The following is a 24,513-nucleotide window of genomic DNA, read 5'->3' as shown; positions in this document are numbered from 1 at the left end:
TATAGCATGCTATTCTCCTGCTGAATGATTCATCCAGCCTGCACTTTATTGAAAGAAAACAAACAAAAAAGCTTGATTTATTTGGACCATTTTGGGTCAAAAATTGCTGCTGCATTCAGAAAAAAACAACGAAGAAGACTAGAGGCTAGTCTTAGAAGACTATTTTCCTTAATGTTAATGAAAATAAATGAATAAGACACGTCTATTTATACTTTAGATTTTGATGTTTTTAGAATAATTACCATTTTTTCCACTTATAGAAACCAGCACACGTTGTCTGTACATAAGACTATTATATGTTTATGAAATTCTATTTTCTCTATAAATATCCTATGTCAGTTCAGTGCCAGCTTCCTTTTAAATATAGAAATTGAGTAATTATCAGATAAAACGTCAGCAATAGATAAATAGAAGTGCTGGTCTGAGTCTGCTACTGGGTTCTGTTGCTCATTTGCAGTACAAGCTTACATGCCTCAATTTGTCCAGTTGTAAAATGAGGATATTGCTTCACTTAACATAGGTGTTTTTAGCAAAAACAACCAGGAGTCTTTGTGGCACCTTAGAGACTAACAAATTTATTTGGGCATAAGCTTTCGTGGGCTAAAACTCACTTCATCGGATGCATGGAGTGGAACATACAGTAGGGAGGTATAATAACTCCTTGGGGCAGTAGTAGTCTCTCTTTGTACCTCAGATGGTGCCAAGAGTATCATCAACACTAAAGGCTACATCATGGAGTAACCGCAAGCCTTGAGTGAGGTTGCACTGCTCCAGGGACCAAACTGTGACTGTGTCGAGATTCAATCTCTGATTTCCCCCTTCTACTAGCAGCGAAGTAAACTGTGCCAGCACTTTTCCATGCACAATTCACTTCCCCCTACACTCTGCCTGAGCTGCTCTGGCCAGCATGTGGGGGACAGAGTAAATGCTCCCCCACTGGATGAGGAGTGGCAGCCATGCGATGACTCTGATCTGGGCAGTCCCCACAGGTGCACCCTTCTCTTCTCCTTGGGTCACAATTTAGCCCCTATACAAATAATAATAGCAGTGTAGGGGACTGACATATAGGAAAAGGTTCCAGCCAGCCCAGTCCAGATGTATGATGCTGCAGCTTTTACAGGACCCAAACCAAAGGAATCATCAGATGTTTCCCCTCTGCTATTCTTTGACATGTGTTATTCTTTCTGTAGAACATGGATGCATGTGGTACTTGACACATGGGGTGCAATCCTTGTCCCACTCAATTCAATGGCAAAACTCCCAGGGCCCGATTTATAAAGATATTTAGGTGCCTAAAGATGCAGATAGGAATCCAGTGGCAATTTCAAAAGTATCTAGGTACCTGACTTCCATTGATTTCTGTGTGAAACAGGTTGATGTGCTCAATCCAAATCCCGGGGGACTGGCATCCAGGTCACAAAAGCCACCATCCAAGCAGGGAAAAAAGGACTGATAGAGGCACAGGGACTGAATTCCCCCTTCTCCACTATCAAAGTGTGGTCCCTACGTATCCGTGCCAACTCACCTTATCAGGGCCATGCAGCACAATGGATTCATTTTCCAGGGCTGTCTGTCTGGCACCTTTAACGAGCATGCACATGTGTTAATATTGATATTTTCAATAGTAAAGACCCAGTAAGCCTCATCTTTGTTTTGTTTTTTCTTCCCGCCTCCTGTAGGAAGTGGTTTCAGGTGAAAGACAACAAGGAGGACAGTTGCTGGAGGAACCTAAGTTGCTGCATTTCAAAGGGAATACCTTTAGTCTTCAGATCTCTGTTCTTGATATCCCCCCTTTCCTCTGGAGAATTAAACCATTTACTGCATGTCAGGTACTTGTCAATATTCTACTTTTTCTTTTAAATTCAGAGGCAGTATGAGTTTCTACCAGTAAAAGCAGAATGCAGGCAAGGCAGCTGCCTCTTTTATTTTGTTTTCGAAAGAAAAGCGTGGATTTAATCTCTGAGCAGCCAACAAAAAATGCAACGATGATTGTGAGAAATGAGGAATGAAACATGTCATGGAAAGCACAGTGGTTGTAAATCTCTCTCAGCTTACAGAAACATGCTTTTATTTCCCCCCACGTTGCATTTGGCCCCAACTAACTCCCTACGTTCAGGCTCAACATCATCATTCCCGTTAAGAGCAGGTTTTCGATATCAGTAATTGAGTTGTCATTCCTGGACTTAATGCAAACAGTGAATGATCAGCTGAAATGGAGTGCATGTCTGCATGCATTTGACTGTCATGGGTTCAAACCATAGCATGTATCCATTTAGGCTTAGAAATGATAGAGCAGCAAGTTCTCCTGCCTGTGATGCATTAATTAAAGGGGCTGTCTAAGATGGGAAGAGCCTATCAAATGCATTCGTCCCTGAAAATTGTAAGCAATCCATTGGCACAAAGTGTGTGAAAATAAAAGAGAGGAGCTTAATTAGTATGTCATTTCACATACCCTGCAAACAAGTAGGCAGAGAAGAGGAAAGCAGGGTCTCTTGTGATCTCTGGGCAAAAGTAGCCCTAAACGTATAAGCAGATTGTCCTAAATATCAGTGAAACTGAGCCAGAATGCATGCCCTATGCTAGAAATACAGATAATAGAGCATGAAGGTAATTTATGCCACGTAATTTCAGTGGAGGAGAAAAGAGAATGTTTACCCACAACCTGCTCTGAAGAAGTATCAAAGTATCTTGTTCTATTACATTTGTTTATTTTACAGTTTACAAAACAAACCTATCATAATCTATAGGCACACCTCCCACTTGTGTTAAACACACATTAAAATCTGTAGTTCTATGTGCATTACTAAGCTTTTCTGCTAATCACAGTTTAGGGTTTGCTTACCCATAGACAAAGGCCACTACAGAGTTCAGTTAATATCAAATCTACATCACCTCCTGATTAACCCGTCCCAGAGAGTAAAAACCTTGCAGTACAATCAAGAGTGATTCAAGGCACCATTAGAAATATCCTGCTTACAGAAGACTCTTCTAATAAAGGTGGAATGCAGTTGCACACAATACATTTGGGGTACTTTGTGCTGGTCTCTTCAGATTGCTTTAGTAAGAGAGGGTGGAGTGTCTTTCACAGGTTCCACTATAAAGAATTAGTATCATTTAAATGTCCAGTGTATACAAGAGCAGATCTCATAGTGACACTGGTGTGGCTTAAATGAATTTGCACACCCTGGCACCTACAGCAAAGCCAACACATTACAATGGAGAGAATTCAGTCCCCGTTGTCACAGCTAGTGCAGCAAAACAACTCATTTCAACAACGTTAGTGGTAGATAATGCTACTGTTCAGAGGGATGTATGTTCCCATACTCCTATACTGAGCAGTCAGTGCAAATGCTTGTCGTTTCAATGTTCACAGAATTCTACATTTTAGCACTGACGTTGTCATAAATATAAGGGGAAGGGTAAACCCCTTTGAAATTCCTCCTGGCCAGGGGAAAGCTCCTCTCACCTGTAAAGGGTTAAGAAGCTAAAGGTAACCTCGCTGGCACCTGACCAAAATGACCAATGAGGAGACAAGATACTTTCAAAAGCTGGGAGGAGGGAGAGAAACAAAGGGTCTGGGTCTGTCTGTATGCTGCTTTTGCCAAGGACAGAACAGGAATGGAGTCTTAGAACTTTTAGTAAGTAATCTAGCTAGGTATGTGTTAGATTATGATTTCTTTAAATGGCTGAGAAAAGAATTGTGCTGAATAGAATAACTATTTCTGTCTGTGTATCTTTTTTGTAACTTAAGGTTTTGCCTAGAGGGGTTCTCTATGTTTTCTAATCTAATTACCCTGTAAGATATCTACCATCCTGATTTTACAGGGGGGATTTCTTCATTTCTATTTACTTCTATTTTCTATTAAAAGTCTTCTTGTAAAAGACTGAATGCTTTTTCATTGTTCTCAGATCCAAGGGTTTGGGTCTGTGGTCACCTATGCAAATTGGTGAGGCTTTTTATCCAACATTTCCCAGGAAAGGGGGGGTGCAAGTGTTGGGAGGATTGTTCATTGTTCTTAAGATCCAAGGGTCTGGGTCTGTAGTCACCTAGGCAAATTGGTGAGGCTTTTTACCAAACCTTGTCCAGGAAGTGGGGTGCAGGGTTTTGGGAAGTATTTTGGGGGGAAGGACGCGTCCAAACAGCTCTTCCCCAGTAACCAGTATTAGTTTGGTGGTGGTAGCGGCCATTCCAAGGACCACGGGTGGAATACTTTGTACCTTGGGGAAGTTTTGACCTAAGCTGGTAAAGATAAGCTTAGGAGGTTTTTCATGCAGGTCCCCACATCTGTACCCTAGAGTTCAGAGTGGGGGAGGAACCTTGACAGACGTGGCTTATTGCATGGACATCTGCAGTGGGGGGCTGCAGTTACATAAGAGAGAAGGAATCAGCCATTTAATTTTAGACTGGATGATAAAGTCTAGCCAGGGAAGGATAATCTGGATGACCCACTGGGATCTTTCCAACTCTCTTCCCCATGTTTCTGTGTATTTCAAGACTTTGGTGAGAGTTATTTCTGGTTGTTTATTTCTACAGAATGATGTCTTTAGGACATTATCTCCTTGCTGGATGTGAGTATGTGCAAAGTGGTGAGAGTTACTTGGAGGCCCCAAAGCATTTTGTGTGTGGTTCAGCACTTTCTCTAATGCCATGTACAATTTCTATGAATAAATACATTGTTTATGGTGTGTTAAACCTAGGTATGTGTGTACTCTGCTGGCAAGCAATATTCTGGCGCTTCCAAGCCAAATTGAGCTGCAGGGTGCTGTTAAAATAAGTCCTGATAGCCATGCAAATTTCTCCATATTTATCTTTATGGGTTGTAAGGGCCTCACTTCGCTGGATCTAATGCGAGTGGCACCCTCCAAAATAACTATTAAATGTATTGCTGAGAGATAAAAATATCAGATGAGGGAGCCATATCCCAGATAGCAGCATTTAAGTAATAAGTGCTATGTCTCTCTAAGAAGAGCGCAGACTGGGATGGATGGGATCAGGAACCTGCAGAATTTTACATGTAGTGCTCAGATTAAACCACTCTTGCCGCTCTGGCGGCGAACAAAAATGTCTGCAAAATCTTTGTCATTGAAATGGATTTGACAGGATGATACTGAAGCCAAATAAATATTTGCATTTTATAATTGTATGTAATTTGAACGACTTGGATGGCTGAGAAATAATTATTATTATTTTTTAATGGGAACTGCAGCACAATTTGCACTAACTTCATATTCTCTGCTCAGTGAAACGTGGTCTGTGATGAATCTTTAGATCATCTGACAGCTTAGATTTGGGCCCTGCATGAACAAATAAATGTCACCAATTTCTGTCCTCTAAAAGCCCAAGCGTGAGCCCGAGCCCTAAGATCTGTTTCTCCAGGGTTCTGCAAATTTCTCTCCAATGTTGACTCCCTTTTTATTTCATGTCCCACCCTCAACATTTTCCCCCCAACCAAGGAGGACTGAAAGAGGCTCATGTTGACAGCACTCAGTGCGTGCTTGGCACTTTACAGAGCTATTAAAAGACCCTGTCCCAAAGAACTTACAATCTTTGTAGATGTGACCCAACAAGGGGAAGGTAACGGTCTTTGTGGAAGAGGAGGATGACTGCTGTTGATACCTCAGATACGATTATAAAATCTTATACTTCAGGCCATAAACCAATCTCTTACATCAGAGACCAGCATGAGGCATACTGTGGGAAGTATATTATCCCATGTTGGCCTCCTGCGGGTTTTTACACACAAGTAAGTCTATAAATGCTACATTTAGCGCTCCAAATGAAAGCAAAGATGATTACTCTGGAAAAATCTCATTACAGTTGCTCCATTTTTAATATTTTTCTAATGTTTTCTTTATCACCATTGGTATCTTGCTACTGACTCAGGAGCTAAATGTAGCACTGGATAGATGGACCTAGGGCAGATCCAGACTGGCAATTCCCATGTTCCTAACTTGCAGATAATTGCATTCGGTGTGTGCATCTTGATTGTTCCATTCAATTTTGTGTGTGTGTGTGTGTGTGTGTGTGTGTGTGTGAGTGAGTGAGAGAGAGAGAGAAATAATTCAGTTCTTGGAGAGCACGTGGCAAAGTTGGAAGGGATTTGAATGATGACCCAGTGGTGGCTTCATAAGCAGACAGGGATTTTGTTCCTTGCAGAGTGGGCAGTATGCAAGAGGCTTGGAAGTGGGAGTGAGATAAGGCGCATGTCCATGCCATACTTAGCACCCAGACAGAGCAGCGCACAGCTCCTGTCAGGCAAAAAAGGCACCCGATTCCTGCCTAATGATGAGATCCCAATGCAGCATGGTCTGGGAGTGCTGAAAACTGTGCCCCGTCTCCCTTATGGTAGCTTTTGTGATGCCCTAAGACCACCAGGTTTGCCTAGACTGTGGCTGCTTTAACTTGTGTTTTGCAACAGTCACCTGCACAACTGCCTGGAAAACAGGATGTTGAACCCGAATCAGAAAATATAGAGGCGGGGCAGTATGTATATGGGCACTCAGGTCCGCCCACTTGAAATTCAGAGGAAGGAGGAACCCGTATCCGGGTTTCCAGTTTAGAAAATCTTTCTATCAAGTAACCGAATGCCATGGCAATGTGTCATAATCAAGTGTCACCCCACGGTGCACTGCCAGCAAGCACGCTGATGCGAGATCCCTCTCTCTGTATTAGGGAGAAGGAGGTGAGCTGATTGTGTTGCTTTTTGTCTTTGCAGTGGCAGGAGGCGCAAAGCCTGTGGTAGGATGCTTTTTACAAATTGTGAATCGAAAGGAAAAGCAGTAGAGGTTAATCCCACAAAAGATCCAACAGTATCAGGGGGAGCGTTCTCCTGTAATATACCAGCTGCATTTGGTCATGTTGGCTATCAGACAGAAGCAGACACTTAAAGCTTGGGCTCCCTCCCAACACTTTCACAAATGATAGGGAAACCCCTCTAGACGGTGAGTGTCAGATCAGGATAAAGCTCAGACAAACAAGGTATGAAGCCAGACAGCCACCTTCCTTAAGTAAAAAGCAGCTGTTTTTCCCAGCACCTTCTGTGTCTTGGAGGATCCAGAGCCTGTCTCCTGATAGGAGATGATTTACATTCTCTCCATCTGCTAGGAGCCTAATTATAATGGGGAATCAAACTAAAAGTGTTTCCACAACACTCATAACTTCACAATACTTTGTCCTCTTGTATTACTTTTCACATAATTCTTCTCAGCTCAGTGAGTTCCCACATGAGTCCCTCTCCACTCCAAATGAAAGCAAAGATGATTACTCTGGAAAAAATCTAATTACAGTTGCTCCATTTTTAATATTTTTTTAATGTTTTCTTTATCACCATTGGTATCTTGCTACTGCTACGGACTCAGGAGCTAAAGATAGCTCTTCTAATTACTACTTAGTGCATCATTTTGTGTAAACCCTGACAGTCTTGAGAAGATGCAGAGTTAGCTGCATTTCAGGGGTGAGTAAAATGATCTCTAATCTGTATTAGCCTTCAGAAAGGCGCAATGATATTTTTGTTTGGAAGGTGAATTGACGTCTCCAATGGAAGCGGGCGGTAGATGTACAAAGTATCATCGTATAATTAGTTTCATAGGGGATGTAGGTTTCTGTGAGTGCACCGAGTCTTATCTACTGATGAAAAAGGGGCTCCCCTTGGATAGAACTGGTGTAGAAAAGGGAGGTAAGGAAGAGTAGCTCATGTGTTTTCCACTGAAATGAAATATTAAAGGTCACACTTTATGTTAAGGATCAATTTATAATTAGCTTATTAGAGGGTTAATACATGATTTAATGAGGATTAAATTATAAACACTTGATTAGAGTCCAGCAGCTAAATGGTTGCTTATAGTCATCTATAACATCTTCTACTGATGTGAGATCCCTCTTTGTGTATTAGGGAGAAGGAGGTGAGCTGATTGTGTTGCTTTTTGTCTTTATAATGGCAGGAGGCGCAAAGCCTATGGTAGGATGGAAAACCTGTCTTCTGAAAGGAGACTCAAGGAGCTTGGTTTGTTTAGCCTAACCGAAAGAAGGCTGAGGGGAGATGTGACTGCTCTCTACAAATACATCAGAGGGATAAATACCAGAGAGGGAGAGGAATTATTTAAGCTCACTACCAATGTGGACACGAGAACGAATGGATATAAACTGGCCATCGGGAAGTTTAGACTTGAAATTAGACGAAGGTTTCTAACCATCAGAGGAGTAAAGTTCTGGAATAGCCTTCCAAGGGAAGCAGTGGGGGCAAAAGACCTATCTGGCTTCAAGATTAAACTCGATAAGTTTATGGAGGAGATGGTACGATGGGATAGCATGATTTTGGCAATTAATTGATCTTTAGCTATTCATGGTAAATAGGCCCAATGGCCTGTGATGGGATGGGATCTGAGTTACTACAGAGAATTCTTTCCTGGGTATCTGGCTGGTGAATCTTGCCCACATGCTCAGGGTTCAGCTGATCACCATATTTGGGGTCAGGAAGGAATTTTCCTCCAGGGCAGATTGGAAGAGGCCCTGGGGGTTTTCCACCTTCCTTTGTAGCATGGAGTACGGGTCACTTGCTGGAGGATTCTCTGAACCTTGAAGTCTTTAAACCATGATTTGAGGACTTCAATAGCTCAGACGTAGGTGAGAGGTTAATTGCAGGAGTGGTGGGTGAGATTCTCTGGTCTGCATTGTGCAGGAGGTCAGACTAGATGATCATAATGGTCCCTTCTGACCATCATATCTATGAGTATAGCCATTTAAAACACACTCATGTCTATAATATGCTTTAGCATCAATTAATTTATTAACGCTTTACAAATGGAACCATAATATTAAGTATGACCAGATTAAATCTGATTTCTGTTCTTTCTTTCAGTGGCCAGCTCTGCACACTTCAAGTCTTTCTTTCAGTATTTACGGAGCTAAAATTTAAAGAGAACACAGGCAGGGAAACCAACACTGGTGCAAAATAATACATTTGAATCTGCCTTTGAAACCCAATTCTCTTCCTTTATGTTAAGATAATGCCTCATCTGAGCCATTTAATGCTTATTTCCCCCCACACACACACACTTTCTAGTTTGTAAATTTGTTGTGACTTTAAAATATTTTTAAATTAATGGACTGTTTGAATTACTTTCCCTGTTCAGATGATTGCAAGGCAAGGATATAGGACTCCTGTAATAACTTTCCCTGAGTGGGGTAATAGTTTTCTTTGGATCCCTTTCATAACACTAAAGTTCTAATTGCTCCTATTGGGCATGTGCTCTCCTGCGCACATCCAGACCCTCATCGTCCTAGGAAATCAGGGTAGCCAGGAATACCTGAAGTTTTATACTGACCCATTACAGTAATGGTTGTGGTTGTTCATAGGAGCAGTGTGAGATGGTCCAAAAAGAAGAAAACAAAATAGGCTAAAGTAGAAAGGAAAACGGGCTGAATGCAGGAGACATTTCCCTAACTGTGAGGTGTAATGTGTTGTATATAAGTCTCTCAAGAGAAGTGGCTGAAGCCCCATCACTCAGATTTAAAATTGGACTAAAGGTGGCACTGGAAAATGTGCTGTGTGGCTTGATCCTGCACTGGCTCATGGAAGACTGGTTGACCTAAGGGAGGGGGTCTTTTCCATCTCCAGTTTCAAGGATCCTATAATGCTTATTGTGAAAACTAGAGAGCTCCAGGGTGTGGCAAGAATTTGGAATTCTGGAGTCTGATGGGGATAATAAATGTATTTCACTCAGAGGAGTTTAAAAAAAATAAAGTTTAATTCTCTCTGGTCATCCATGTCGCTGAGTGAAATTTAAGCTTGCAGTAATTTTAACATTGCAGTTTTCAATTGGAATTGACATTAATTAGTTTTGTGCAACTCGACATTCACAGGGACATTATTATAAAAGCAATTCCAACAAAATCGTGTATATAATTATTATTTGTCTCCTGCTTTGCAGTTGTCACAGCTTCTCTCTCCTTTGGGATGTATTTCTTTCACAGGAAGTTCCTTTCTCTCGTGTGTGGTGCAGTAACCAGCAGCCACTGCACTGTGCCTTTTCACTGGAGCGTTACACTCCCGCGACCACACACCTGTCCTGCAAGATCTGTGTTCGGCAAGTCAAGGGCCATGAGCAGATCCTACAGATCCAGACATCTATTCTAGAGGTAACTTTTTTTCATCTAGTTCTGTTCCCTACTCTGTCACTAAGTTGCTGTGTAACATTGGAGACAGACAACCCTGCCTCAGTTTACCCCATGTAAAATAGTGTTGCCTTTATATCTGTAGCCAGCATTTTCCCTCTGGAGAGCTGCTGCTTTTCAGCTCAGCTTCCCAGTGAAGGAGAGGTCTTTGAGGCAGAGTTTGGGTATATTATAAAAGTAACTTGGTTTATTTACACACCCACACCAGTCATTGAACTGAGGTGGTCAAAAAGCATGCAGGCAAATCCTGCCATCCAAGAATCTCAATTCCTAAGGGAAAGGACAAAATCTGCTCCTCACACAGCATGTCTTAACAAACCTGAACATTTGCTCACAAGTAGAAGGACTTGGAAGACTGTGCATAGCAGGACCACCTGGCGATGCCTGTCATAACAATAGGTATCTCATCTACGCTTTATTAATGTGAGAAAAGCATTGTGAGATTTCTGGGAAAAATGGCCCACTATGCATGTGCAAAGGTAAATAACTAAAGGCATTATGCAGAGGAAGGGGGACTAAATAGGACTATCACAACAATAAGTAATAATACCACACAACGATAGTTTACTGTGGCAATGATAGATTGGCCTGAAGCATTCAAAGGGGAAGAGGTAAGGCACATTGTGTTGTGCAGATGAACACAATGAGGCATGGAGAGATTTAAGTGTTTTAGCCACAAGGCTATCCTTTCTTCCCCCTCTAGATGAGGTTAGCTGTTGCAGGATTGTGGCTTTATCATGTTAACTCAGTTTCTGGATTCAGTGCTGGATTTTTATTTTGGGCATTCAAAGTCTTACAGATCATCATGTTCAGGGCTAACAGGTATTTTTTTAAAAAACACCTGATAGATGCTGTGTCTCGATTTGCATTATTTACCTTAATGTTCAACAAGAGTTTGTTTGTGATCAGCATGGAAAAGGACCTGTCCTGAATAATCAGGCTTCTCCTATGAAGCCTTGTGGTATGTATAATACATAGGCTTAGTGCTGGATTTCAGAGAAAGAATATGAATTGTGGAAGAGGTTATCAATATTAGACAGAGAATGTTGAAACTTTCAAGGATATGAGAACAGAGGTTTCTTACAAGTACAAAGGTGACAGAGCAACCATTTACGCATTGTGGTGAAGCCCTTTCAAAAAAACGAGTGAGGCCCTTGTGGCTAATGCATTGGATTGGGACTCTGAGTTCAGTTCCTAGCTCTGCCACAGCACAGACTCCTTGCATGGGAAAGTCACTTAATCTCTTTGCACCCTCAGTTTCCCACCTATAAAATAAGGATAATGGAGGCATTTTCTGTCATGTCAATTTACATTGTAAGCTCTTCAGGCCACGGGACTGTGTCTGTACAGCATTTAGCATAATGGAGCATACAGATAATAAATAGCTAATTGAAAACATTACTTCTCTGTTGGTTTTTCATATCTCCCTTGTATGCTATTGGGGATTTTTGTTGCATCTCTGTTTCCCCCTGCATGACTCAGTCCAACAGTATTGTGATAGAAATCTGCAAGAAGGGCAGTCATCTATTTTTCCTCAGTTAAATGTTGCAGTGGTAGGAGGACTAGCTGTCCATAAACCCCAGGTACATGTTAGAGAACATTCTAGTATGGCAAGTTTTCTTAGTCTATCTCCAAAGGTGATGGAAGGATGAGGCTAATTTGACTGGGGGGGACTGAATACTTGAACTTCTCATTGCTTTACAATTCCCACAGCAGTGGCTTATCTCAGAAGTGCAGGGTATGAAAATCCACCTTTTCTGATTGTTTAATTTAAACATGCAGAAGAACAGTAATGTATCTACAGCATTCCTATTACTTTGCATGGATGCTTTTTCGGATGTATCATAAATATTAAATTATAGTGATGTTACTAGTATCTTCATATAGTATTTATACTTCAGTAGCATCCAGTAGGGCCTCAATTCAGATGTCTACAAAACCAGACAGTCCCTGACCTGTACAGTTTAAAGTCTCAAACTGAAGAGAGGACACCATGTTGAAATGTGAATTAAGTCAGAAAAGCTGGTAGAGTTGTATTTGCATTTGTAAAACGGAGGCAATATGATCTGGAAATAACAGACTGTATAGTACGTAGTATAGTTGTAGCTGTGTCAGGCCCAGGATATTAGAGAGACAAGGTAATATCTTTTATTGAACTGACTTTTGAGCCACACAGAGCTCTTCTTTAGTTCTGGGAAAGAAACTCCCAGCATCACAAGAAAATGCAAGTTGGAACAGATTGTTTAGCATAAATAGTTAACAGGCCACTCTACCTTGAATGGTCTCTTGCTAACACCTCTGCAGTCATAGGACAAAGAGGAGATTAGTGGGTCACAGATTGTTGTACTAAGCTAGAGTGTGTCTGCTCAATCCATCATGTTTGGTGTCTAGCACAGAAATGAATTTAACTTCTCAGGTTCATCTTTTGAAAGTGTTGTGCAGGTTTCCTATGAGGACTGGTAGGTCAGATATAGAGTGATCACTTTATGAAAAGCGTTCACTCGTGGGTGATTGTGTGAGAACATAGTGATTGTCTGATTTCACCCACATAATTGGTACTGGGGCAATCATTGCACTGGATGAGGTATACCACGTGTGATAGGCAGGTGTATGGGAGGCAGGGTTGGTCATTGTAGCAGTGGACTTACATATGCAGGTTTTGCATCTGTTGTTCTGTCAGCATCAACTCAATCTCCAGATCAAGCTGGGCTCTCTCTGCCTCCAAACGAATATCACCACTAGTGATAATGCAACCTGCAATCAAAACAAATTATATAATGATGTCGGAGGTGGACTACAATCCCGCTCATTCTCCCATAACTGTGTTGCCTCTTGAAAGTATAACAGGAGTGAAAACAGTACACTCAAACAGATGTAACTCAGCACCATCACTCCATATTTATTCTCTTCTACATTCTTTGGGTGTTTGTCATGAATATTTTGACCCAGGTGTGGTCATTACTCAGGCAAACTAATTATCCAACCCATTTAGACTTTTTTCCTGTTAATTTATGGGTCACAAACATATCACAGTTGTATTTGATGGGTTATTTTCAAACTGCTTTTATGACCAAATTCATAAAACATATGTTTACCACAGTACTTGTAGTGAGTATTCATTTGATTACTGGTCACCAGCTATTATTTCTGCTTCCTTGGATGAACTTTTTTTCAGCCAGAAGTACTTCATAAAGGTTATATTTTGTTGCACCAGGAAACTATATAATCCCCAAAGTAGCTAAATTCGTGTCTTGACTAAGTGAATCTTAACTATCTTCTGCATTTAGGTATTTGTCTAAAAGAATAGGGTAGCTATAGGTCTGAAAATCTTTGTTCTCAGTACAGCCCAGTGTGTGTGAGAATGTTTAAGTTCATGAGCAGAGCCTAAAAGGACAAATTTGAAATGCAAGTAATTCAGCAAACTTTCTGTAAACAGGTTTAAACACTCAGGACTGGAAAGGACCTTGATAGAATCCTAGAAATGTAGGACTTGACCTATTTGTCTGTTTCTACTAAAGCCTTTTGGATTTCGCACATGGTGTCATAGTCAGAAAAGAAACAGTATATTCATTCAGGACAGTAAGCTGCCCAACTGGTTTCATTGTATTATAGCTCTGTGTGCGTTAATGCTAAAAGGAAAGTTATTACTAATCAGAGGTGAGAAAGAGCATGGTCCAGTGGTTAAGGCACTAACCTATAACTTGGGAGACCTGTATTTAAGTCCCAGCCCCACCCCAGACTTCCAGTGAACTTCAGGCAAGTCATTTAATCTATAAAATGGGATAATTGCAGTGACGTACCTCAGAGGCGTGCTGGGCAGCATACGTGTACTATAAAAGGACCTTAGATACCAACTGACCTATTAACAGTTTTGTTTTTATCTTTCGTGTAGAATGAGAGAGAAACCATCACTTTGTTTGCACGTGAGGACACCAACTTCCCTGCACAAACTGGTCCAAAAGCCTTCAAAATCCCATACTCCATTAGACAGAGAATATGTGCGACATTTGACACACCTAATGCTAAAGGCAAAGACTGGCAGATGTTAGCACAGAAAAACAGCATCAACAGGTAATGAAAGGCAAGTTTGAAAGGTGAACATTTACATACACAATGGGAATAATCTGCTGCTATGATTTTCTTTCTGTTTGCTTGTATAAAAGATATTTGAATAAGAATTACTATAGTTTAACTGGAGGAGAAAGCGGTTGCTATTCTCAGTTGTATGAACTAGTTTACTCTGAGAATAAGTGTTTTGGGCCAATCCTGCATGATGTTAAGGAAGTCTGAACGTTCAAGTTATCTATGTTCTGGAACGTCTTCTCCAACACATACACATGGTGTCTTAGCAAAATAGGCAATTGCAGAAGGCAGAGAGATTTCTACGTTGCTGTATGATACAGAGATAGCCTATCATATGTCCCCTAGGGTTTGACACACACTGAAAAAATTGTTTGGCCTGTTCTCTCCCCAGACTAATGTAATTTTTTCTTCACATTCCAATTCAAAATAACTGATGCTTTTTTAACCTGACAAAAGTATGTTTAAAAAAATCCCCATCTGTGCTACCAATAGTACAGCATTATTAAATGTGAGAGAACTAGGGTGGGGAAATATCAAAATTTATGCTGCTTGCTTGTTTAGTCTAAGTGGAAAAGTCACAGTCTTACTTTCTGCTTCTCATGAAAATAGTACAGGAGAATATTTAAATATGACCAAATAACTTGTTTACATTGGTCTAATAAAGGCTAGTGAGAAGCAGGATGGGTAGGACTCCAGCAATCTGGACTCAGTTACTAGTTCTGCCACCTATGCTCCTAGTAAGTCACTTATTAGCCTCCCATTTTACAAATGAGGACTTGAGAGATTATTTTCTTTGCTTCACTATATCCATGTGAGGAATCAGGTACTACATTGCAGGGGGGGCTCAGACAAATGCCGTTTGCTCTCAGATACCTGAACATACCTTCCCTGTAGTTAGGTGCCACAAGGACTAGACTTTATACAGTTGTTCCTTAGAGAGTAACAAAATTATTTGGGTATAGGCTTTATCTAATGAAGAGTGTTTTAGCCTACGAATGCTTGACAGTGTATGGTAACTCTTGACTTTTTAGTGGAAAGGAATTTTGCAGAATTTGTTTTTAAAGCCTAAATCTTAGATCTAAACCACCCAATAGTTCACCTAACTTTGCAGCACTCTGTATAGCTGACATTCAGGGTAGTCCTTGTGCTAATTCCCACCTTGCCCCCCAATCTAGGTGAAGCTCACATTCCCATTTTCAATACTTACAGCGTAGAGCTGGTTTTCATTTAAACTGCTCCTACTTGGAAAATACTTCTCATAGTTCTTAGCTTGGTGTTTTTTTTTAAAAAAACCATTTAGACATCTCCCTTGCTCCAACAGTGGGTTGTTCCTCATATTTCTTTGTTATAGAGTTGGTACTCAGTAAAAGCTCATAAGCAACAAGCTCCTCTTTTTGTAAGGAAGGGATGATTTAGAGTGTGTACATGGTATTATATGCCTGCATTAGTGACCACTGTGGCTGAGTGTCATGTTCATCCTCTTTTGTGCAGGGTGCTTAGCCCATTTATAGCTGGCTGACTAGCTAAAAAAACCCCATAAATATTAAATGCAAGTTATCCATTAAACAAACAGTGGCTTGGAGAACATGCTGGTTCATTCACAATGGGTGCTTGAGTCACTTTTTAGTAGAGTCAAAATGAAGAGAGGCATTTTGTCAGGATCGATTGAGAAATCAAAGAAATTAATACATTGGGGTTTTTATAAGACATTAATCTTTCTAGGAGAGAGTAGACAGACACGCACAAGCAACAGTTAATGCTGCGGCTTTTAGACAATAACACTGTAATAGCCAGCTTATTAATGTTGTTTGTATTACCATAGCACTTAGGAGCCCCAGATATGGACCATGACTCCCTTGTGGTATACAAACATGGAACAAAAGGATGATCCCTGCCCCAGAGAGCTTTAAGTTAGTTACCTTGGGTGTCTAGCCATAGTAGAAAATGAGAAGTCAGCAGAATTAACCTATTTAATGAGTGGAGGACGGCTGCACAGATTTTGAGATCATTGTGATAAAGTAGTCTTACTGGCAAAAGAAATTCACCCTTCCGTTCAGAGTAGCCACTGAACACTTCCGCACAGTGCAGAGAAATGCAAACCAGCCCTCAACAGGGTGAGAAAACGTATACGTTGGCACTGCTGTGTGTTCCATTCAGTGCCCAGAAGCAGGCATGATGCTGTGAACAGGATTTCCTGTCACTCGTGGTGTGAACTAGGAGACGCTGCTCACTCAGCACAGGACTTGCCAGCCCAGGCCAAAGCAGTGACTCACTCACTCTAGTAGCTTTCCCCAACAGTTACTACTGCCAACTGCTTCAGTGCAATAAACCTCATGATAGACAAATTGAGGAAAATTCCTTCCTAACCTCCATCAGTTAGTGTTTCTCTTATGGCAATGAGGATTTATTGCCCTTCTATTTTTTTTTTTTAATGTAAAGTCCGCTAAACTCTTGACCTCCCTGGTATCTTGTTGCAGTGATTAACAGTATTTTTTGTCAAGGTTCTTAAGAGCTGCACTTAGTGTCTTTGGCAGGTATTTCTGACTGTTGGTGGCTCATGTGACTTCTTCCCCTGATCACAGTTTCTAAGGCAACTTGTATTGTTCATTGTTTGTATTAGGATAGCATCCAGAGGCTCCAAGCAAGATCTTATTGTGCTAGGGGCTGTACAGACACATTGTAAGTAGACAAGACAAAGGATGAGAGTATCTTTGCACAATGTACTTTATGATCTGTATCTCTGAAAAATAGCCTTCGTTCAGGCCTGAAACTTCCATTCTCGTCATCTGTGCTTCATACTTAGCGGCAAACCTACAAGTGGCTCGGTGCACTGCTTTCTCATGTTACCCAGTCTTTATCCTTTGTAGGATCTAGCCTTAAGTAAAACACCAATAAAGTCAGGTCAGACTGAGCTCCTTACTGGATTATTCTTCACAGGTTTCTAAAGTCATGAAACCAGATAAGACTGAACCATCATGCACTTAGTGAAGGAAGAAAGTATGATTCATTGGGTTCTTAGGGACTGCAGAGCTATATTCACTAAAGTCACATATTGTACAAGCAGGATTCATGTTAAACTAAGCCAGGCTTCACTTCTGGAGAAAATTCAGAAACAAGCTGTGTGTGTGTGTGTGTGTGATCAGAGGCTGCTCTGCAGTTTTTGTCTCTCCAATTACTTGCTTTTGGGCACATAAGTGGCTTTCATTAGATGAAACCAGTGCAATATGGAAGACATTAATATTTTTCATGGTACCAAGGGGGAATTGAAAACATTACAAGTACAGTGCCTCCTCAAAAAGTATTTGTTTCCTGTTCATTAGAGACTACTTGATAGTTTCTCTCAGGTAGTCTGTGCTATAAAAAACAAATCTACATATATTCATTTGACTTTGAGACTAGAATAATAATCCATGGGGTGGGATGGAAACTCATTTAAAATGAGCATCCGAAGAATAGGCTAGAGGAAATAAGGATGCACTGGCAGAGCATGGTAGATGGTCATCCTTCTGTGAAGTGTATGAGGTCGGTGTCTATTATTGGGATAGATGGGATTTGAAAGCACAGGGGTTGCTAATGAAACACAGTGCTTCTCCATAAAACAAGCTCCCATTCAAATTTTTGCTGTTTTCAAACTGGTTTTCTATTAAATGTCAGCCAATCACTTGAAGCGACTGAGCTCCCAGTTTGAGCATAGGTTAGGATCTCAAATTGGAACAGCTGACCCTACCTTACTGAGAAATGGCATGTCTTTCCAACTCCAGTTTGCCTCTGGTTTGTTGTTTGTTTGTTTTTTTAAATAGTCCGTGCACAATAAATCATAGGAAGGGACCCTGAGAGGTCACAGAGTCCAGTCCCCTGCCTCATGGCAGAGGGAAGTATTATCTAGACCACTCCTGACCAGTGCTTGTCTAACCTGCTCTTAAAAATATCCAATGATGGAGATTCCACAACCTCCCTGGGCAACTTATTCCAGTGCTAAATCTCCCTACTGCAATTTAAGCCCATTGCTTCTTGTCCTATCCTCAGGGGTTAAGAGCACCAATTTTTCTCCCTCCTCTTTGTAACAGTTTTCAAGTATGTAAAAGGTTACAATCCCCCCCGCCCCCTCCCAAGTCTTCTCTTTTCCAGACTAAACAAACCCAAATTTTCTCAATCTTCCCTTATAGGTCATGTTTTCTAGACCTTTGTCGCTTTTCTCCACATCCTTCCTGAAATGTGGCACCCAGAACTGGACACAATACCCAGTTGAAGCCTGAGTAGAGCAGAAGAATTACTTCTCAGGTCTTGCTTATAACACTCCTGCCAATACATCCCAGAACGATGTCTGTCTTACACACTGCAGTTTACATGCAGATATATTTTTGGAACAAATACATTGGGCTTCACTTTGTTTTTTCTTTTGCATGATTTTTATTACTACTGGAAAGTGTGATTCCAGCATTGTCAGCAGACAGAACACAGCATTTACCTGAGCCATAGTTAATATTCCAATCTACAATACACCAATGGCACACCAGCATATGAACAAGGTCACTGTACACTACTTTCCCTCATTATCTGCAAGGGTATTTTTGCTAACTTTTTTTTCCCCACTGAATGCATCCGATGAAGTGAGCTGTAGCTCACGAAAGCTTATGCTCAAATTTGTTAGTCTGTATTCGCAAAAAGAACAGGAGTACTTGTGGCACCTTAGAGACCAACACAGCTGCTACTCTGAAACTCGACATTGTGTATCTCTGCATTTTATACAACAACTTGTCTGCAGGCAGTGACCTGGCAATTTTAAAGTACAGCCACTCATTCACACACACACACGCAAATGCGGACTTTCCATCTCTTAAAGGCAGTGACTCACAGAACCCAGGGTTAAATGGAAACTCTCTGGTAGCAGTAAGGTGGGGAAGAGAGCAGGAGACACTATCATACCAAGATGGGGTGTCAGAGAGACACACAAAGTTGGGTCTTTTTAATATATAGTTGTGAAATTTTGTGGGGATAAAAAAAAGTTAGTGACTCCATTGGAACTACTCATCAAGCCAGGTATTATTCTAGATGAGTAACAATCTGGCTTTAACTCAGAGATGGATATTAATCTACACCTGACAATGTACAGAAGTCACTTAATATAAAAAAATCCCTATAGTGAAGTAGAATTAGTCATCTCTGTCTATACACACACAGTTCACTATTCCTGTATAACGTTCTGCCATTTAAAAAAGTGTTGTACATACTGCAAAAAAAAAAAAAAAAAAACCACCTGTGAAAAGAAGTGGGTTTTGCCTGTTCTTTTTCTACCCCTGTGCAATGTTCCCTCTAATTTTTGACAGGCTGTGTGCGCAAAAAATTTCTTCTGTGCAAATTGTGCACACAGGTACAGCTTAGAGGGAACAGCAGGTGTTTGGTGACAAACATTTGAGCAAAGGTTTTTCTAGCTGTGCCTAAATGATAAATTGCTCAGCTCTACTATGTTTTGTTTGGAGAAGGGGGATTATAGGAAGTTCCATTACCACCTTTGAATGTAAGAGAAATAAAAAGTGCAGATGTGCTTTGTTAGTTTAAATTAACTCTACTCTAGTTTGCAAGTGGGGGTTGGGTCGTTAGGACAAACTGTACAGTTACTTAAATTGAAATAATCTCAGCAAGGGAAATGCTTCCCTCAGCTGCTATAGAATACAGCAAGGGCTTTTCTCACATGCACAGGTGGAACTGAGCAAAGATGACCTGATGTGGGTGTTGATTCATTATCAGGTTAGATTTTTTTTCAGCAGGCTTTCATCAGTAAATATTGATTTAAACTCCAATACCAGAAGGTTTAGTCATAACATTTTGGGAGGAATTATGTGATAAAGATCTATGGGTAATTACTTAAGAGGATTGCCTCCTGGTGGCCAAGCTCCTTTGTTGTCCGCAATAGCGGAGGGGAGTTCAATGGTATGTAATAATTGGGATGCGGGCCTTTTAAATTTTAGGGAAGATGCGTGACGGTTTCATCAGATGAGTGGTTTCGCATTAGAAAAAAATCCAGTGGGAAAGGCAGCATATGAAATTGCAGTCTACTGAAATGATCCAGCAGTACTTGGAATAAGCATCTGAGTTACAGTTTTGACATTTCATTATAGAAATAAATAGGTCTATCAAACCGTAACATTTCATTTCTATTCTATGATTTAATCACTTTCCTCTCCTTGCTCTTGTGTGTATATTACGTATATACATGTACCTAATCTTTGTGTGTGTGTGTGTCTGTCTGTCTGTCTCAGCACCATAGATATACAAGTGGATGTGTCAAACTGAGGTATCATGGCAGAGGCTTAGGACAATACACATTTAAAAACCAGTTTGCAGAACAAAGTTCCATAAAACATGAGCATGTATCTTTTAAGAAAATCAAAATGTACAAGTGAAGAGTCCCAGCCCAACAAATGATACCCATAACTCATCACCACAGATATCAGTAAGAAGTCAATTTCTTGACACTCAATTGTATACACACAAATATATTACATATATGAAGTTTGCCATGGCCACTAATGCTACATAATTTAGGCAGCAAATCAACTCGACAAGGCAGTATAGGTAAATTCTTATTATACGCACACCTCTTCATTTATCCTTCCTCTGATAAACTGAGCCCATGGCACAGCAATGCATTTCCATGTGCTGCTACTCCCTCCCACTTATTCAACTCCTGTATTTCTGAAGGTTTTGGGGGTGGGGGTCTCAAATTGTTTTAAAGCTAGATTGTAAAGAAAATTGGCATTTTGAGGGACAGCTGCCAGATTCTTTAATGTCCATGAAGTTCACTTCATTGTCTAAAAATGTATCTGTAGCCAGACATGATAGACAGAAGGTCAGTTTCACATTCACAGAGGTAACAGCATAAATTACTTTCTAATCCTTTTGTTTTACCTTGCCTCTTTTTTTTTTTTTTTTTTTTAGGAATCTCTCTTACTTTGCTACACAAAGCAGCCCATCTGCTGTCATTCTGGACCTGTGGGAAGCCCGACATCAGCATGATGGTGACCTTGACTCTCTTGCCTGTGCCCTGGAAGAGATAGGACGGACACACTCCAAAGTCTCAAATATTACAGAAACTCCGATTGAGGAGACCGACTTCAGCTACAGCAGGCAAAATGGACTTTAGTCATCTCTTTTCCATCCAAGAACCGATGGCCAGATTTGACTTTGACATTAGCAAATTTCTATTAGCAGGGAGGAAAGAAGGGTTTTATGCACATTGCATACAGGGAATTAGACCTTCATTTCTACCACCTGTTTTTTATTTAGAGGAGCAGAAGAAACCCCAGAGTAAATCAGCACAGTAACAAGGCAAATGCAATCATCTCTGCAACTCCACAATCCTCCCAGAATTAAAACTCATGTCAGAATATTGACAATAAAGTCTACTTTTTTTATGATTCCCAGGGGCTGAGAGGGTGGGGAAGCTGTAGATATCATGAAACAGTATTGCAACCCAGAGAAAAATAAAAGGAGGCAGTGGGGATGCTCTATGACCAAGAAGTTATTGAATATTTAGAGCCACTAACTAGAATCTCTGGGTTTCAAGATTTGACCACATGGCTCGATTCTCCCTTGCCTTGCACCTTGTCAATTTACAATTAAGAGGGTATAAAATACTACCATGCTGATGTGGTAGCACTGTGCATTCGCTTTATACTGGTGTAAGTGAACTCCATATATTGCAGGGCTCCAGAAAAATCAGACCCAGGGTATTCAGCCATCCCGGGAATTGGAACCTATACAGTTTCATGTATGTAACCGATCTCAAGCGGCCAATCCACTTCAAAATTTGATCATGTAATTAACGTACACATTTGCTGCAGAATTTTCCTGGTCCTTCTAATAGCAAAAAGTCCCCCAAACTCTTTTTTGTGAAGTTGTTCCAAGTTTAATGCAGTAAAAAGCAGCACTTTTATAACAACCAACTGCAGTACTGGGAATAGCCACAGCGGTTTTAGCAAATTTGTACATTCTTGCATTGCTCCTAATTTCAGGGCTAAGCCTAGACAGTCAATCAAGGCAGTGTAACTTTGGCCTGGTTTCAGGTGGAAATAGAAACCAAGCCAAACACCGGTAATCAAAATTGCAATCAGAAACAAATCCAAGGGCACACCCAGAAATTGGCCCACTTTCATCCTAAAGGTTTTGTGAACTGTGGCAGAGTTTCACATTCTGAGCTCTGCTGCGTTCCATCTGGTTTAGTGATGTTGATGCAAACAACAAAACGGTGGAAAACCAGAGAAAGTTCCCTATCTTTTAAAAATAAGCTACAATAAGTTACACAAACCAAAAATGTGTGTTCTAATGGACATGGTGCAGAACAAGATCTGCCCATGACCTCTGTTTTAAATCCGCTCAAGTACCAATTATGGCAAACAGATCATCAGTATTGGTGGTGTGAGCACAAATCGGTGTAGCTCAGGAGCATCAGTCATTGGAGCCCATTTTATTGTAACAGTTTCAAGAAGATGCAAGAGAATTATTTTTTTATAATCTGGCAGATTTTAGAGAGGGGGCTGGGAGCAGCCTGACAAACCAAAAAGTAGTTTACAGAACATGCACCCTAATGATTATCTGAAGCTATTTCTTCAAATAAAATTGCAGTTGTGGTTGTACAATTAACAACCCCCTTCCAAGCAGTGACTTAGCAAGTAACTGTTCATTTTCACTGATCTCCAGTACAAACCTTCCTTGCTTCCCCTGCTCAGCAGTCCAGAATAAATACTTAGACAACAGTAGAGAGACATGGGCCTGAAATATTTCTTGCATTTCATTTCAAGCAACATATTGTGAGGGTTTTTTTTTTAAGATACCTTTCTTTTGGCAATGGGAAGCAGCAATGGCTCTTAAATGTGCTTAAGACTAACAAAATTCCAGCCTATTCCTCAAGGAAGTAGCAAACCTATCACTATTGTCATAGCACATGGCGCTGTCTTTAATACAGAAGAGGAGGAACTGAAGTTACTAGACACAAAATTCAAAGAGTCAGGGATTAAAAGTTTCAGCCATGACACCAAGAGAAAAGAAATATGTACTGTAGTTTTCTTCAAAACATACTAGAGTATATTTCCAGCAGTTAACTTTTTTCTCGACTTCTAGCCATTCAAAGCCAATTTGAAAAAGCAATCAAACTGAAGATTCCTAAGTCTCTCTCTCTATATATGCAGTAATGTATTTGTCATTCCAAATGTTCTGAATGTGTTTCCTTGTTGATTCCCAAATATGTCTGATGCACACAAAGCATAGAGGGGATAGAGGCAGCTGCTACAGGGAATCTGGAGTGTAAAGCTTTTCTCAGAAAACTTAGGGTTTGCTGTATAGAACTGCAGCTGTTTCTAAAAGAAACGCCACACCGAGCAGCCGAACCCTGCTTACTGACATACATTCATCATGTGGATAAGGTTACTGAATGCCCTGTGAAGTCTGTTTAGCAAAAGTTGGTCCCTTTTTGGGAGTGAGAGAACTCCGAGAACGTGCACTGTGAGTTATTCAAAAGCACTTCTGGAGAAGGTCTTCATACTAAAGGGAGCTGTGGTGTAAACCAAAAATCTACAGCCTGATCCAACGACCGTTGAGGTCAATGATCGTCTTGCCACCACTGATTTCAGTGGGCTTTAGATTATGCACCTGAAGAGGAACAGCTCTGAAAGTCAGTTTCTTGCAATCTTTTAGATACATGAAACTCAGGCTCTTGCCTCAGTTGAAAGACTGTGTCTAGTGTGATTTCCTTGGGGTTTTGACCCTATTTACTCATTTTTGCTAGATTTCCTTGTTTGTCTTTTGAGAGTCATTTCAATTAAGAATGCCAACCTTTTCTAAATGCACGGTGGTTCTGATGCCCTTGTATCATCAAGCAAGCTGGAAATGGAAATGCCACAGAATGAGGAAAAAGGAATTGACTGCTGATCTCAGAGTTGAGGCGAAAGTGGTAACCAGATTCCTGGCCAGCTTATCTCTAATGTGACCCTATCTGGCGGCATGTCAGAGTCACAACAGAATGAGACACTTCTGATGAAATGATCTCTCCTGACCCCTTTCCTCCATACGTAAAATCACCCCCGCCGCCAAAAAACCACGTTTTGATATTTGCAAAATATAGTCACTTATTTTTGTGCCCCTCTCCACTTCCATCGTTTTGTCCATTACGAGGAATGGAAATGCCATCACTGACAGTATTTTTCCAAATCACTCAAAAGCAGGAAGGTGCTGGAAATCTCAGCATTTCCAGACCAAAG

General features: G+C 40.7%; 1 protein-coding gene across 1 annotated transcript in view; it reads left to right on the top strand.

Annotated features, from left to right (window-relative positions):
* The window catches only part of UNC5D (unc-5 netrin receptor D), a 158,782-nt gene extending 137,381 nt beyond the window's left edge, over nt 1-21,401 (top strand). The window contains exons 13-16 of the mRNA XM_077805542.1: nt 1,680-1,829; nt 9,974-10,138; nt 14,067-14,245; nt 21,197-21,401. Of these exons, the coding sequence (XP_077661668.1) occupies nt 1,680-1,829; nt 9,974-10,138; nt 14,067-14,245; nt 21,197-21,401 (699 nt within the window). The remainder of the gene's footprint in view (nt 1-1,679; nt 1,830-9,973; nt 10,139-14,066; nt 14,246-21,196) is intronic.
* The last annotated feature ends 3,112 nt before the right edge of the window (nt 21,402-24,513 follow it).

This window comes from Eretmochelys imbricata, chromosome 26 (genome assembly GCF_965152235.1).
Source record: "Eretmochelys imbricata isolate rEreImb1 chromosome 26, rEreImb1.hap1, whole genome shotgun sequence".
Lineage (NCBI taxonomy): Eukaryota > Metazoa > Chordata > Testudines > Cheloniidae > Eretmochelys > Eretmochelys imbricata.
This window is presented reverse-complemented; position numbering and strand designations above follow the sequence as displayed.